The sequence below is a fragment of the Polyergus mexicanus genome, unplaced genomic scaffold (assembly GCF_030449975.1).
Source record: "Polyergus mexicanus isolate NDT 795.1 unplaced genomic scaffold, iyPolMexi1.0 SCAF_1, whole genome shotgun sequence".
NCBI lineage: Eukaryota > Metazoa > Arthropoda > Insecta > Hymenoptera > Formicidae > Polyergus > Polyergus mexicanus.
The window spans coordinates 4834208-4851240 of record NW_027223321.1 but is presented as its reverse complement, the minus strand read 5'-3'; the positions used below and the strand labels follow the sequence as shown (position 1 = coordinate 4851240).

General features: G+C 40.4%; 2 protein-coding genes across 4 annotated transcripts; one reads left to right on the top strand and one right to left on the bottom strand.

The window, feature by feature from the left end:
• The first annotated feature begins 453 nt into the window (after positions 1 to 453).
• On the top strand, positions 454 to 2519 carry LOC138932716 (uncharacterized). Its single transcript, XM_070294827.1, has 2 exons — positions 454 to 715; positions 1189 to 2519. Exons 1-2 carry the CDS (start codon positions 671 to 673, stop codon positions 1441 to 1443), a joined length of 300 nt encoding a protein of 99 aa, XP_070150928.1. The 5' UTR covers positions 454 to 670; the 3' UTR covers positions 1444 to 2519.
• Positions 2520 to 4095: 1576 nt separating this feature from the next.
• Positions 4096 to 15266, bottom strand: Hey (Hairy/E(spl)-related with YRPW motif). 3 transcript variants are annotated; one of them, XR_011446820.1, is made up of 7 exons: positions 15032 to 15266; positions 14396 to 14749; positions 13239 to 13482; positions 9746 to 10359; positions 8954 to 9168; positions 5265 to 6455; positions 4096 to 4811 (listed from the first exon to the last, which is right to left on the bottom strand). XR_011446820.1 is itself a non-coding variant. In XM_070294798.1 (6 exons), the coding sequence occupies exons 3-6, from the start codon at positions 13359 to 13361 to the stop codon at positions 6061 to 6063; spliced, it is 1347 nt and encodes a 448-aa protein (XP_070150899.1). In that variant the 5' UTR covers positions 13362 to 13482; positions 14396 to 14749; positions 15032 to 15266; the 3' UTR covers positions 4873 to 6060. The 3 variants fall into 3 exon arrangements, 2 of the variants coding, with proteins under 2 accessions (XP_070150899.1, XP_070150913.1); XM_070294798.1 differs by lacking the exon at positions 4096 to 4811 and having other exon boundaries at positions 4873 to 6455; XM_070294812.1 differs by lacking the exon at positions 4096 to 4811 and having other exon boundaries at positions 4874 to 6455; positions 9746 to 11545.
• Between the last annotated feature and the right edge of the window lie 1767 nt (positions 15267 to 17033).

Sequence of the window (17033 nt, the reverse complement as noted above, 5' to 3'; positions counted from 1 at the left end):
TAGAATTTGTATGATCGAAAAATTTCATAACATTTTCATTTTTCGAGGAATGAATTTTTTGATTTAAATAACGGAAAACATATTTTCCGCGTTCTTGTAAATAATTTGTAGCGCGCAATCTGTAGATTGGGATACATAAATAGACGTCTCTCCCTGTTCGCAATATTTAACTTTATCAATTAAAATGATCCCGGCCGGAGATGACGGCGCCGCGAAAATTACAATTGCGTTAAGTCAATCGTAATTACCGGTCGCTCATTAACCTTTCTATCTTCGTAAGGGTTAATTGCCTCGAGCGTACCACACAAGAGGAAAGCGTTTCCGCAAGAGATTGTACGGAGTGGGACGTGATGTATCCGCGAGCTGTCGCGTTCGGGGATGATCGTGCGGGATCGGACGCGGAGTCTGGGGCTGAAGCCGAGGTAATAAATAGAGCGGCTCGTCGATCCGGAGCGGTATTTCGTCGCGCGACGCCGTATTGTGTACGCGTCGATTCACGGATCGAAGACGGTGGTGCGGGACGGATAGGCGCAACCACGTCCGAAAATCAATCCCGTGCACGCGTGTATACCCGCGCGCGACGACGACGAGGAGAATAATCGGCGCGGCTGCTCTCCTTCTCGGGGAGGTGTGAAGAGAAGCGGTGACGTTGACGTCGGAACCGGCCGCGATGCTGAAAAAATTCCTCGGCAAGTCCGGTCGCAGGATTCTGCGGGTAAGCCGTTATCTGTCATCGGACGTCAATCGGCTCTCCGATCGACTGTTGCACGCACGCACGCACGCACGCGTGTTTCTTTCGGGCGCATGTGTGGCCTAATTCCATCCGGACACACATGACCGTTTTCGTATATTTCCTCGGCTCGATTAAAGGGCGCAACGTTCGTTAACACGAATTTTACGCGTCTTGTTTTGCGTCGTGTAGAATTACGACACACGTGGCATGCTTTCGTTTACGTCATTTCATCTAGGTGTAAAATTTTCGCGCGCGGTTGAATTATCGCGGATCGATGTCCTTATAGATATACGCGTCGTTGCGTGATTTCGAGTATGAACGAGTTCTGTCGTGTAATTAGTGAAACAGTGAGAACTTGCGTCGACCTTTCCCCGCGAAAGGATGCGTTCCGTTTCTTCCCTTCGTTATTTAAGAGAGCGATGTATTCTCTTTTTTTCATTTTTTTCACTTTACAGGCGATAAAAAAGCTGTCCACCAAGAATCATAAGGCGAAAAAATCGCGCGATCCCAGTTCCTGGCACACGGCCATTCCGGACCTCGAGACGACCTCGCTCTCGTGGTCCCTGCCGTCCTTAGACGCCAAGAGTATCGACACCTATATGACGTATGTCGCCGAGAACCAGGAGGACTGCACGTCGAATTGTTGCTGCTGCGACGAGTATGAGGAGAACCAGAAGAACGAGAACAGAGAAAACGAGATGATAATCTAACATCCGTGCCCATAAGCGACACGTATCGCTCGCTCGTTTGTCTCACTATTAAATTCGCCGGCAATCGCATGCCGTCCAAAAGGGTGGCAAAGAATCGCGGATGTACGATTCTTAACGATATTTAACCCTTAACCGGTGAATATTCGAGTATGTCATTTTTATTTTCTGGACAGTATCTCTGTTAATGCAATAGCAGCACCAAAGAACATGCTCGTCGAGAACTCGGTTAAGGATTAATCACAATCCATCCGTAATCCGTTCCATGCACAGGTTTTACGCTCTCTTTTATTTTATGAGATGTAACATATCGTCGGGATGAGGGAGGATGAAAGATAGAGAGAGAAATTCTATAGACCTTGTATTATTATCAATAATCATCCTATCAGACGATCTTTCAACATATTATCGTGAGATAAGAATGCGAAGAAGAGATGATGCTTCATTTCCAATTAGTCTTCCAACACTAGATTTATCGATTTATTTTATAGTTTGCATTCTGACGTTTGCGATAATTTTGATCTCATTTAACCGCATAACTTTCTCCGTAATAGACGCACTATTTCTTTATTACCATACACAGTCGTCTCATTACAATTATAATAGTTTAGCTATGAATACGCAAACGCGGTTATATTAATAATTAAATTAGTTGGTTTAATTTATTCAGTTCAACGATCGTCTTTTTTCCTACATTTTATTGTACAAGAAAGAAAGAAAGAAAGTGCGACGTTTCTTCTCTTCGCGCGTCATCATTTCTTTCAATATAGAATAGAGAATAGCAATATGTGACGTAGTACAAAAAATATATATATCGCCTAGCGTGTTATCAATCACGGAAGAATGACGTTCGAAATATAATAGAATTTTTCCACTTATCGTGTGATTTTATCACATCGAATCTAACTCATAGATTAATTTTTTGCAAGATATTATTTCTTTTCGATATCGTGCACTGTTTCAGGTAATTGATAATTTATTTTCGCGCGAGACGCTCGAAAGCTACACCAAAGTCGAATGTGACAGAGCCTCCTCGCTGTGTCCAAATAATTCATAATTATATGGTCGTAAGAAAATTAAATTTTAATCATTAGAATAATAATTATAAATTAAAATGATAATAAAGAAGATTAAATTATTTATTTTTTTACAATATATAAATTATACATATACTCGCATACATCTTTCCGGAACAGCCGGATATCGATGAAAAATTTGATCATCAATCTCATGTTGGATACTCTAATAATTTCCCCCGTTAATTATCAGCGAGAGGGAATCCGACTTTGTAACTCGATGTCGTCGTCACGCTGATCGTCCTAGGTATTCAATATCTCGTGCGCCCGTTAGATTATAGTTAGTCGATACAACTGATCCTCGATATAGGTAAACTCATCATACATTCATTCCGAGAAACGAACATCGTGTATATTTCGCGAGAGACAATTAAAAAAAACGCATTTTCTCTTTTCTGCGATTTCGTTTCAATTCTTTTCGACAAATTCGAGTTACTACGGATATCGAGGATGTTTACGCAATAAATCGCACCGGCCTGGTCACCCGAATTAAGATTTTCTATTTCCGATCTATTTCCCGCACTTTTGCTCAAAACGCAAAGTCAATCCTTACTGAAGGGTAATCGCAATTTTTATTCTTCCTACGGGTCGATTTGTAAGAGGGGAGAAGAGAAGTGCTTTAACGACTTATATCTATGTATAGATGCAGAATTTATATATGTATATATAAAATAAAAGACACAGGATATATATACAATATATATGTATATGGATGTGTACGTAGTTGTACGCGATGCGTGTTGATACATACTTTACGTAAGAGCGTTTTCGATAAGGCTGTGACTTTGTAATGGATATGTGAGTGTCATGAATAAAACGGTTTTATTGACGATCTCCGACATATAGCGTTCCCGTGACCCCTGTCATCGCGGTTTCATTGATCGCGCAATGTGTACCGCATACATGTATGTGTCGTATAGCGTAATATGCAGTATAATATATACCAGTGTCACACACCAAGCAACACGACACGCGGAACCTTCGTTTGAATTGGTAATAGCTATCGACCCGCGCGCGATTTTCACGTTACGGTCTCGTTACGGTTTTCTGTAACGATCATTCCGGTGATGTGTTATAAGCATTATAGTATTTCTTTTACAAAACTATAGCCTTCTCTGTAATTTCGGGTCGTTTCTGGTGACATTTTAACCACTCGTCGTCCTACTTTCGCGAATATCTATAATAATGATTTACAGAGAGAGCAGAGAATTTATTATTTAATAGCGATTCTCGAAAGAACCTTCAACTATCCTCCTGTTGCTTTACTTTTTAATATTCATTTATTTTTTACATTTTACATTATTTTTTAATATCTATTTGTGATTGGAGTCTAATGTGTAATTGCAATTTGGAATTTGGAATTTGCATTTTTAACTTTTCTTGTATCTCGTATTATTCGACTTCAGAATAAATTTCTAGTGTAAGAAATAATAAAAATTTTCTTTTTTATTTATTATGATATATAAATCTATTAAATATAATCAAGTATTGATTTTTGAAACAAATCTACGTAAAATTTGATACCCTAAAAAAATTATTTAGGGTATATAATTATTTATTATTTTTAATTCATATATTTTCCTGCAATGTATTGATATGATATATATATATATATATATACATGTATAATTAAGATTGAAATAAAATATTAACTAAAATATTAATTTGTGTAGCCTTCTGACGATTAAACAAGCTCGTATTACTGTCTAACGGAGAAAAAGCTCTTCTACTGTTAATTTGACGAGAAGTGTCAAGTTTTGACAAGAGCTCGCGGTTGAACGCGTTACATGGACGCGTTTCGCAATTATGCGCGCGTGCGACCTATAGAAAAAATCGTGCGTAACGAGCACGCGCGAACAATAGGCCGCACGTGCCTACGCAATATCAGTAATTCCCGAAAATTAGGTTTTGTCGACGCTGCGCGGGAGCACAAATATTCGCGACTAATCGTTGACCGTAGTTTATTAAAAAGAAAAGGAAAGAGGAAGTAAACGTGCGCGCGAGCTGTGCTGCGAAACTAATGATTCGAAAAACTGGTTTACGGACATGACGCGAGCGGGAGGGTCGTAAGTCTTATTGTTCTTTGTAGTCGGGAATATTCCGCGTCTGCGAAGAGAATTTTGCATGAGAAAGGAAGAGAAACGATGCGCGTCCTCCTCCCCGAATGCTGTAAATTCTTTCATCCGCAAATTTGCGTCGATTCTCTCTTGAAAGCCTTCGGGTGGGTAAAATCCGTACAAAAGATGCAGTACAACGAGGTGATTTGACTGTCAACGTTTCACTATCGACAAATATCTGCAACATAGGATTATTTCCTGGTAGCTATTATAGTTGAAAAAAACTTTGATCAAGACAAAACTTCTTTTTTGTAAATCTAATTAAAAATTAAAATGATGAATTTCTTTTTAGGATTGTTAAATATCTTGGAAGCACGCACAGGGAATACAATTTTCAACAATAGTCTATTTAAATGCCAAAAATCAATGCTTTACTAAACTTAAATTTCTTTCCAGAGGAATCCGTGTTTATTTTGCGCATAATAAGCGATAGTGTGGATCGATCTTATTGAAAAAAAGAGTATTTCCGACCGTAAATAGTTTCATAACAGGTACGTACACAGTTGTGCGCACTATAGGGTCGTGCAAACATCGATAATGTTTTGATATGTCAGGTATCTAAATTCGTAAATGATCGATTAGATTGTATTTACGAGTCTCGATTTATATTATATACGTTCCCAGGAATTACCTCAGTGTCAGTTATCCGATGAGAATATAGGATATTCTTATCCGATGCGCTTCAGTTTCGCGTGAATGCCGATTAATGGCTGTACATCGCGGAAATGTAATATCGATTGGACTCTCTTGGGGAAAAGTACAAAGGAGAGGAATCACATGCGATGAGATTCTATTTGTATCTTCGTGTGTTATCGTTTTATTATAAAATCGTATCGCAAAAATACTTGGACCTCTTTCATATGTAAACATTAAAATGCGTAAATGGCACGTTCCGGCATGCGTACGACAACTGTTTCTCTCTCTCTCTCTCCTTCGCCTTTTTTTCTTTTTTTATTCACGCTGGACTTTACACGCTTACGCAATCGCTTACGAGATAAAATTACGAATATGTCTTATTATTTACATTTAAGCGTATGTATGTACAATCTATGTACAAATTTTTTCTATTAATAAATATCTTTTTAAGTTAGGTATTCACACATGACTATCATTGTCTCACTCATTGAAAATGCACTGATATACAGTTTTGGTCGTTGAACATTCCTGAGATATGTTAATCATAAAATATTAAAATATTGTACAACAAATATATAATACGTATATACACAAAATTTGCCGCTCACATTTGTTTCGTAAAATATTTGTAACATAAAATCCAGTTACGCACTTATGCATTATGTCGTTCTCCTTATACATCAAATTTTGCAAAGGGAAAGTAAATTCTACAATTTTGCATTAGAATGTTCTTGTTGTCTGCTCTTGCACTAAACGACCATGGCCGTCGATTGTGCATCGGGGGTTCAAGGTCAGTATGCTAGTTCCGCGCCCCAGGGTCGATAGGGTTTCCCGTGTTGTTGCTGGGGATACTGACCCGGGTATTGGCTCCAGCCGCCTAGAAGCGGCGGCATGGTCCCCGGACCGGGCGGCATCCCGGCGGAGACCGTGCTTGGCGGCTCGTAACTGCTGGCAGTCGAGGTAGACGACAACGTCGTAGACGCAGCGGGCACCGCCGAGGGCACGGCTGACGGCGGATGTTCCCGGTGGAAGCTCTGCAGATGCGATAGTAGCCGTAGCCGAAGCGGATCTCTCTCGTCCAGGCCCTCCATGGTCACCAGGTATCGGCCCACTTCGGCGGCACACTCTCCCCAGCCTACCGCATGATAATCCATAGCTAGCTTCGTGCTGTCATAGCCCTCCGGTCCTGTAATTGCAATTTACATCGTGATTAATGATAAAAATATTAAAAAAATATATTATATCTTTCTCTATAGTTATCAAATATATAATATATAATAATTTAAGATTTGTTATGTAATAACAAATATGTAATAACAAATCATATATACATATATATATCGTGTCTTTAAAATATGTTTAAGATAAAGAAAACTTTTATAGATAAAAAAAATAGTACGTAATTTTTTTTTGTATAATGTAATTGTTTACACTTCAACGAGAAAATTACTTTTCGACAAAGGTGTCGCGCTTTGAAAGGGAGCAGGTGTCGAAAGATGATATCGCTGTTTTTCCCGGGGTTTTTCCCGCGAATCATCTTCGGACGATTCGCAGATTAAGAAATGCATCTGCGGACCGAGATCTTTTGTGCACTTTTGGTTTTCGCGGCGCAACAATGCCTCAGCATCGTGCACCGAGGCGAGATGGGCGCCTTAGCTTTAGTAGCAGGCGGTTCATTGTGTGCACGTGGAATGGGACAGGTAGCGTGGGAACCATTTAGACCCCCATAGACTAACCAGGCATCTCGTACGCGAGATATGCACGCACCGAATAAACGAGTGGAGTGTCCCACGTTATTATGCAAGTTCTCAGACCCCCTATACAAACATCACTTATAAGAAAAGTCTATTGCGTATGTAGACTACTAGGTACGCGTTAAAATCACGCGCGATTGATCTTTGCTAAAGCCTGCGATAAGTGACTTCGAAACTTTGGGCAAAATGATAAAAAAGGAACTTATTCGGTGTGTACTGACGTTTAAAAATTAATATAAGCGTAAGATATAAAAATGTCGAACCGAGCGTGTGAATATTTTCCTTTGCAAATCTATTAACAAAATAACAACAAAATATTATTCAATCGATATTGATCCTTGATTGACAAGTATCATTATCGAAACAACAAATGTCATTATGGAAGTCTTAAATATTACAGTAAATCTCTGGCCGATAATGAAATATCGCAATAGTTTGTTTAGCGATATTAAATTTAATATCGCTCGTTTTTAGAAGAAAGGGGAGGAGAGAAAGAGACACACAGTGCTCGTCGCGCCCTTCGACGTGCACGCATTTACAAATAGGGAGACCGCGCACACAATCGCGGACGTGTGTATTGGTGGTGCGTGTCCGTGCAAGCTCATATATGCGCGGCTCTCTAGCTGGTTTCCCACAGGGTTCGACATCTGCCCCAGGCCGATCCGCCGAGCGCCTCCCTCGCGAGGGGTGCAACACGCGGGACACCTCACCCCCGGGCCCGCCGCCACCAATCGTGGGAACACCACTTCCAGAGAGTCGTTGACTTCCTGTGCTTCCCACAGGATCTCCGCGCCCGGTCCAGCACCTGCTCGCGTGTGTGGATCCCGTTTGTATGGCGGCCTTCACGGGAAACCATATGCCACACCTTGTCTCATGATTTTCTCTACGCGATGCCTCTTTCTCGAAAATATTTCTTGTGAACCGTTCGCAATAATATCAATATTGTATTGAAAGAATTGCATTTGGAATTTGTTTAATATTTTTCCGAAAGAATTCCATCAATTAATATTTGCGAATTGATCAAATTAACTGACTTTTCGCGTATTATTTTTATAAAAAAAATAATTAACAACAAAGTGACATATTCATCAATTGTAAAAAAATATTGATATTATAATAGAATGATAATTTTTAAAATTAAAGAGATATATATCTGCGCACATTTCAGATATTATGATACAAAGATCTCGTTTACAAATCTACGTTAATATATTTCGGATCTGCGTAATAAGGAAACGCAGAGACGACAGATGGGTATTCGGTTACACAGTTACAGTTAGTGTTCTCTCTGTTCACCCTTACGGTCAACAGGTGTCTTCCGGTAGGAAAAAAAGACCGCTAACCGAGAGACATAATAATGGCGTAAGAATCAAATTAGTAATCGTCGAGAGATTATTAATGTCAGGCCCGAGAAATCTCGAGTTAGAAAGGAAGGGAGGTCTCATTGATCTTGGAGAATCGTCTTCGAATCCTTCTACGCATTCATAATAAGAAAAGGCGTTTCTTCCGGATTCAGGGATCTTATTACTCGACACCGTTACATCTTTCGATCTGCACTTCCGTTATGTCATTTCCGTTCTCGCGTGCGAAGCGGTAGTTTCCGCGTTCAATCATTTTATATAATAGCGTTAATCTAAAACACATACACTAGTTAATCAAAACAAGTTTTTTTGTCACAGTTAAAAATTTTTCTATAATAAATTGAATTAATTAAAAATTAAATTAAATAAATAAATAAAATAAAATAATAATAAATTAATATAAATTAAATCGTTTTTATCACAAATAATGTTTTCGGCATCCCAGAATTTAGAAATAAAAATAATAATGTACATAGGAGCATAGAAAATCGCCGTATTTACCGAACGATTTAATTTAAAGAAATAATTCAAGCGAAGGGATTAAAAAGAGTAAAGGAGAAGAGACTCACCCTTATTGCGAAGCGTGCGCAAATGCTCGACAGTGAGCTGCAGGATCTCCGCTTTTTCCAGCTTTCCGCTGTGAGGATCCCTGGCGGCTGCCGGTACCAATCTCCTCAGCTCGCCGAGGGACGCGTTGATCCTGTCGCGACGCTTCTTCTCGATCATCCCCCTCCTGCGTTTCCGCGACGCGTGCTGACAGGAGTCTCCTCCGGGCGAGTTACATCTGCAACGGGAATTTCGTGCAAGGGTTGAGACACATAAAAGCAACATGGCATTCAAGGGCGCGTTATAAGACACTTCGTGGTTTCTTTGTCCGGAATTTTACGGTACCGTTCTAATCGTAAAAAGAAACGAGAGAGAACAATTTTAATTATATATTGTCAATTCGCCTTGTGGACCGCGCGACAACTCGCTTAATTAATTTCGACCAGACTGAAACAATGCTGTTTTAATTAGGATTTTGTCGTCGGAACAAAGAGACATATGCCGCGTCGAGAAGACCGACCGATGAAATTTTTAGAGAACAAAAGATTATTTCAATAAAAACTTTTACGCTCACTGCTTCATCTTAAAGAAAAGTAATCTTAATTATTTCATTTTTCTGATTTTTATAGAACAATCAAAAAATTCTTGTTTGATATTCTGTAGATTAGGAATTTTTTTTTAAGAAACTGAACTTTTACGAATTATAAGACGATTTAAAATTATTCCATTGGAAGACTCTAATTTTAATACAACGATCGTATGGATTTTTTTTTGTATAACATAACGCGAGATTGTATAAAAGAATAAATGCGTACGGTTCCTTGCCGCTCTCCTCCGAAAACACATCGTCGCAGTCGGAATCGCTCATGGTCCTCTTCAGATTTCTTTGTTGGTGTCCTTGATTTTGTTGTGGTTGCTGTTGTTGCTGTTGTTGCTGCTGCTGTTGCTGTTGGCTACTATCTTGATTTCTTAACTCCGTATCAATTTTTAATTCCAAAAACTCGTGATTAGATCGCATCTCCGTCATATCCGATCGCATGCTTGACATATCCTGATGTCGGACGTCCTGATGCCTGATGATGTCGTGTCTGGATAATTCCTGATGCCTCTGTATCTCTGGATGTCGAAGATCCGGTCGCTGCATCTCGTGCCGTAGCTCCTGATTCCTGAGGTCGCCGGGTACCGCGGCAGCGTGTCGCAGCTCGTGAGACCCGGGCGGCCGCATGTCATGATGATGACGCATATCCGGATGTTGCGGTGGCTGATAAGGTGGATGATGCGGCGGCGGCGGGTAACCCCAATGATGACCCGACGGCGGCGCCGGTAGCGTTGACAGGTGACCGGGCGCGACTGCGCCAGAAGTGATCTCGGAGGATAGCAGGGTGCTGTTATCGTCGGAACGCGCGACCACCACTCGCCACATGTTGCACTGTCAGAGGAGGATGGAGGAGGATCAATCGGACAGCGCAAACTTCTTGCGAATCAAAGAAATATTCAAATCGATCGCGCTACCGCCGGATGCTGCGAGATACCGATTCCGTAACGATATGAGATGCCATAGCCGTTGACGAGAATGATTTATACACAGTCACTGTTTATATATGAATAAATTTGCAGTATTAATCGAGATGAAATGTCAAACACGATAAAAGATCATATAGTTTTCAATATCTATGTTTGAAAGATGAATATTTGCAGAATCTCCTCTGGAAAATCTGAAGAAGATCGAAGGGCCTTCGCTGCTGATGAGATAATTTCTTTAAGAATCTAATTTCCATTAAACTTGCGAATCCTGGAGAAGATTGTCGTATGTTTGTTGTTGAATCCTCGAGACATATTTTTCGTGAGTTTCAAAATTTGTGTGCAACGTTTCCACGTCGAGTGTCGACAAACGTTTCGCGGGATCTTGAGGAGGGTCAGGGCAGAACGGTGACCGCGAAAGGAGCAATCGGTCCCGGCACTTGTCTCGCGACGACGGTGGAGTTTATCAGCGTTCACGTGCTGCGGCTACCCGCGACGTCGCTCGCGGTCGCGTGCATACGTGCATGCGTGGAAGAAGAAGTCGCGCGCTGGACGCACTCTCGGCTGCTGCAGTTGCTGCAGGATGTGCGTGTGCACTGGTCGCGTGGCGGCGGACGTATGTCGTGTGCGGGAGGACGCAGGGACGACACACGACCGCGTGGTGTATCCCGCGATCCTGGTGGGGATGATCGGAGGTGTGCGCCCTCGGGATAAGAGTGGGGCACCGGAGGGGCCCCGTGCGGCTCGTCGAGGTAAAGAGCGAAACCCAGGCGCACGGGAGAGAGCGAGAGGGTACGCACGTCGTCGTCGAAGGGGGAACGAAAATCGGGAGGGGCGACTTTCGTGGGAACGTTCGCGGCGACTCGTGTGCGAGAGCGTGCGTGCGTGCGTGCGTGCGTGCGAGCGTGGGTCCTTGATTGTGCGATCACCGGCCGGATTCTGCGTTGCACTTGGTCAAGGAGATCGAGAGGTGGAGGAAGCGATCTTCTTCGTCGTTCAGGCCAAGCGGATATGCGAGAAGAAAGGAGCCGGAAACTGCTCTTTTCCAGTCCCGTGTGAATCCTTGCTGTTCATCGATGTATCGGTTATAATATCTATTATAATAAAATAAATATGTATGATTTTTATTTATATATATATTTAAAAAAGAATATATGTAAAATATAATACCCCTAATTTGATGCGTTTTCTTATAAATTTATATTTACTATAATTTCTCTGTAATTAGTTATATTTATGTAATTTTATAAAATTATAGATTTCAAAATTTATAAAATCTCAAATTTATAAAATTAAGATTTTATCTCATTATTTATGAATTCCACAATTCTGTCTGCGCAAATAAAGAAAAGGAGGATTTGTCTTTATTCGTTTATTCGAAAATGAGTAATGAAATTGAGAGAACCGGTAAGACAATCAGTTTCTCCCTTTCTCCCCGATCCTTCAAAGTGATACGCGCGCCACTATGAAATCACTCTAGTGCCACCCTCGTGAGAGCAACCCCCCTACGCCTTATTCGCACGCTCGTGCGTACATCGCGGAGACGTTCACGCGTGTCGGGAAGGGCAACGTTTGGGGAACAGAGAGAGGGGGTGCGATCACGATAAAGTTCACACAGGAATCGTACGCGGCACGCGCTCACATGATTATCGGCGCCTGGGAACGAAGCTGACTAATCGTATCGTTAACTTTTCAGCGGAGGTAGACCAGGAGCGATTACGCGACATAAAATCGGTGGCAAGTAAATTGAAAAAGCTATTCTGTGAAAATCAAATTGTCTAAAGTACGTGTAATACAATATCGTAAAAAATTCTCATTTTTGTAACACAATCTGATACAATATAAATTTCGAAAAATTCCGAGGATCTTGCGAAGCGATCTCTTTTTGGATCATACACGTCATGTTTCTTAAGAGAAACTTGGATGTCGTGAATAGAAATGAATACAAGTGAATAGAGGTATGTTTTGCACGAGGCTCGATGAAGAGATTGGCTTATTTTCCTGACATATTAAGGAGCGATTGCATGCGCGGCAGGCGATGAAAACGGCACGACGACGATCGCAGCGGGTATCGCGAAACGTGTACCGCGTCGCGTGCACACACGTCCAGCACACGTCATCACGCGATCAAGGGCGCGAAACAGAAAGAGAGAATGGGAAAGGCATAGGGTGGATCGCGTGCCCGTATTTTTTGCACCTCGCGCCACCGATCGACTATTCTTCGTCGCTCCGAATTCACGAGAGCCCACCCCACGGATAGTCCTTATTCCGCATTATGTAACATCTTCCCGCGGACCTTGCGTGCCTTTTGATGCCTCCCGGATAGAAGCACAGGAGGGTGCCCAGTTCCCATAGGTATATCGCGTGAATGTGCGCTCTTCGGACCGGAATTCTATATAAAGGGATGATGCAAATCCAAACAATTGGGGATTCTGATTAAGAGAAAGCCTGCGAGAAATCATGCTCTCTCGAATCATTCTTTATAAATTAATATATTTTGAAATATCTTTCGATTAGAACATTTTTTCATATTTAATTAATTGACATAACTTGTGTATATGTTTTTTACATTTACAATTTGTATTTTATTATTTCGTTATTTTATATAAATTATCCCGTTTTCTGCATTGCGGGTAAATCGATTGCGCTCAGTCAAATGCACAGTCAATCGATACGCCAAGCACCACGATATTCGTCAGTATTTTAAAAAAAGATTCGAAAAGAAGGGATGATGTCTGAGTCACCGGGCCATTAAGCATTGTGCAGGTTACGATATCAATGACTTACATCGTTCCGTATTACGAACCGTGAGTAGGGCCAAAGTATCCGGCTTCCGGTTCGCACGCGACTTCTGCACGTGAAGACACGTGGCGCAAATCGAGACGTTTGCATATATGTATATACACACATGTGCCACAAAGTGCATATCTGCGTTACTTCGAGGAAACAGACGACATGGTGTTCCAATATCGATGTTCGTCAATATCCGCGCGTGTACTTTCTTCTATCGTCTAAATCTATTATTTGCGTTCTGTAAACAAAATATAAAGCTATATATATATCCAACATTATCGAAAATTTAAAATTTTGATATAATATAAGCTTTTTTGGTTTAGATCTTTTTGCAGACAAAAAGAATGTGCTATTCGTTATATTAATATAAATTCAGAAATGCTATGTGCATTTTTATATATTAAATAAATAAAAAAAATATAATAGAACTCTTTCTTTTCTTCTCTTTATAATTTTTGCATTTCGCAATTCCGGGGAATCGCCCATATCTGTCGTTTCCGACGCGGAAAGCCCGGTACCTTCTATCGGCAAATATTTATTCATAATTTCGTTTCAATCATGCATATATATACGCGCTGATGTCGAGTGGATTTAGCTGCTGGTCAGTCCATCTTCTGGACAAACAACGCGAACGGGAGGGATAAGAATACCGGCGTCATATAGGCACACACGAGGGTATCCCAATACGTAAAGCAAACACGCATAAAATTACGTATTCGTGGTTCGCGTATCAGTCCGCGACCGAATGTATTCTTAGAAAAACACGAAACACGATTGATAGGGCGAGGGAGAAGGATGGTCTGTCGCGATACATTTGCCGGACCATGGTCGAACATGATTGCAACAATATCAGATTTTTCATAGCATCGCCCGAAGTCTTTCCTCTCCGCTATTAGATATCGCCTTTATTTTTTATTCTACTGAGTTTTTTTCTAAATTTTTGTTTGAAATCAAATTATATATTTTTTTCTCTCGAAATAAGGAATACGTATCGCAAATGATTAAATAGATGAACATCCTTCCTTGTTAAGCATCGATATGATATCCGCTTTAATCGAATCGTATCGCAACTTCGCGTAAACGAAACACATCGGATGAACGACCGTTTTCCTGGCCGACAAAAGTTAACGACTAAGGCAGTGGTCACTCACTCCCCCCGATCAACCGGCAACTTGACCAGCACCATCGACAGTTGGCGGCGACAATCGTCCGATAATTGGCAGACATTGTTGAATGCGTTTGGCACGCACACGCACCCGACCCGAGTGGACCGGCCTTTCGCTTTACGATTTGTTGACCACCGTCGCGATCGTGACACGGCCGATCGGAAATATGAATTTATCGCCGATCATGTTACGACGATGACGGTCCGAATAATGTATCGATTATGACGTGTTGTGCATTAACCGCGCTGTCCTCCAGCTCCCGTGTTTGCCCTCGTAAATCTGCCGCGATGACTAGATGGATGCTGCATGTGCGCGATATCATCGTAAAATCGGTGGAATCTAAATTTATAGAAAATACTTTGCTTTTTATATTGTTTATATTGTTTCACAGATTTTATATATCATTATTTACGCAATTTTCTAAACATAGATATCTCTCTCGCTTGTTTTATCTAAAAATTATATGTATATCTTTTTATTATTATTAAAATTTGCACAGATATTTCTCGTGATCGTAACAATTAGTTTCTTTAAATTGTTAAAGTCTTTACCTCAATTAATTTCATTCTGTTAAATCGGCACGTGTATAAAATAAGATCGTACAATACGAGTGAAAGATACCTTTGTTTCTCAATTAAGGCTACACAGAGTGGCGGGGTTTTCCTCATTTCACCGAATCATGCTTTCTAGCACCATCTGTGTCCCTTGCGTCCTTTGAAAGATTGATTCGCCATCAGTGTAAGTCACATCCGCACTTAACAACATTACATTGAATTAATTGGATTCAATTACTACACTTGATTCTGCGAGGAAATTTCTCAATCAAGATATTTCCTTTACATGTTCGTGTGTATTTGATGTTCTAGAATTAAAATAAAAAATACAAATTAAAAAACTTAGCAAATTTTATATTTTATAGATTGCATATTTATTGCTGCTACTCAGTAATGCTTATTGCGTGTCGTAATGTTACGAATTTTTGTTTTAAAGCGAGGCAGCAAAATGTATCTAACGATTCACGGCCCATTTGTTACACTTTCCGAGTTCCCACCGTAATAAGAAAAACGCACGCGATATTCATCGAAAAAAAGAAAAAAACCAGCGCGTTTGGGGAAAATAACACGACTCTCTCTCTCTCTCGAGCGATGCGGATTGAATTTAAATACGCGCGTCGGGAATTCGCGCACCCTAAAATTACATCCCCATTTAAAAGTCGCCCCCCAATCGTCATGGCGATTCGTCGCGCTCCAGGGCAGTTCAATTGCGGACAAGTGCGTCGTGCGATGTGTACGCTCATATATTAAATAATTTTTTTGGCCACGATTTTAAAAGATGACAGCTGTCAGACTTGACAGCTTGAAAAACTTGACAGACCGAAACCGCAACGCGCGAACCGGACATGAGCGGTTCATTAAGAGGCGATAGAGTCCCCGAATATTTTTTTTCAGCGCATTACATACAATAAGATCTCGGCAATCGGGCGTGTATAACATATAAAAGATTCACAAGAGTATTCTAATCCTCTGGTTCAAGTTCAAATAAATATAAATAAGCATAAAAGAAGATTGGTCTCTTTCTCTCTGTTATTCGATATATGTTTTATTATTTAATACTATTATATATTATATTTTTTACTTTAAAGATGATAAAGTGATGAAATGTGATAAAAAATGAACAAAATACTTAGTAAAAAATTTCGAAAATAGGTTCCCGCCCCCGAAAACACACAAATATTTCTTGAACAAAATATATTGCTATAGATTTATCTCATATATACTATATCATAAGACAAGCGAAATGTAAGACGAAGGGGACACCATCGCTGCTGATGATCGACCGGCAATCGTGTCATCTCCCGGGAGTTCGAAAGAACGATCGATCACCGTCTCAAATTTTACAATATCACGCCGCAACGCGCGAATTAAGATATATGATCGATGACTTTCCAATCGCAGCGCCGCATTGTTCGGCTCTAAAGGGTCTACGCGGTCTCGTTACATTCGTCGGTGCAATTTCTTAACCGATTAAAATGACACACATGCTGCGCCCGCATTACATTATGTGTAAAAGTCAGCGGTTACGGTTTTATGTGGAAGTTTGAGTACGCGAAGCATATTTTTGTGTAGGTCGAACAACAAATAATAACAATCGATTTTTAAACGTGTGTACGTGGACTGCTAGACTGAGGAGAGAGAGAGAGAGAGAGAAAAGAAAAGAAAGATCCTTTTTTAACAAATTCTTGATATACTGATTAAGAAAAATCGATAATTAATAAAAAATCAGTAAAATCGCTTTGCAAATATAAATATAAATTTTTCTCTCATTAATAGAATATAATTAGTATAAAAAGCACACTTTGTAACAAAAAATATGTTTTCGAGAAAAAAATATATAAATAAAAATCAATATTTATGTATGTTAATTTTGTATGAAAAATATTCATTATTATATTACCCGAAAATAATAGATACTTGATAGAAGGTTGTAATTACTCACTGCAACAAGGATTCCATATGTACGCCGATTAAGTGAATTAAGGTGTTTAAATCGCGTAAATTGCAGAAGAATCCTCAAGTTTAAGCAGGGCTGAATCACTGTGGTACTCGATGAAAAAAACGTTGCG

Bases quoted from the DNA above. Each gene is read 5' to 3' on its own strand.
- LOC138932716 (XM_070294827.1), top strand. From the start codon at position 671: ATGCTGAAAAAATTCCTCGGCAAGTCCGGTCGCAGGATTCTGCGG. The intron at 716-1,188 runs GTAAGCCGTTAT...TTCACTTTACAG, and splicing joins CCGGTCGCAGGATTCTGCGG to GCGATAAAAAAGCTGTCCAC.
- Hey (XM_070294798.1), bottom strand. From the start codon at position 13,361: ATGTGTGTATATACATATATGCAAACGTCTCGATTTGCGCCACGTGTC. The intron at 9,169-9,745 runs GTACGCATTTAT...TTCCCGTTGCAG, and splicing joins GAGGAGAGCGGCAAGGAACC to ATGTAACTCGCCCGGAGGAG. The intron at 6,456-8,953 runs GTGAGTCTCTTC...TTGCAATTACAG, and splicing joins GCGCACGCTTCGCAATAAGG to GACCGGAGGGCTATGACAGC.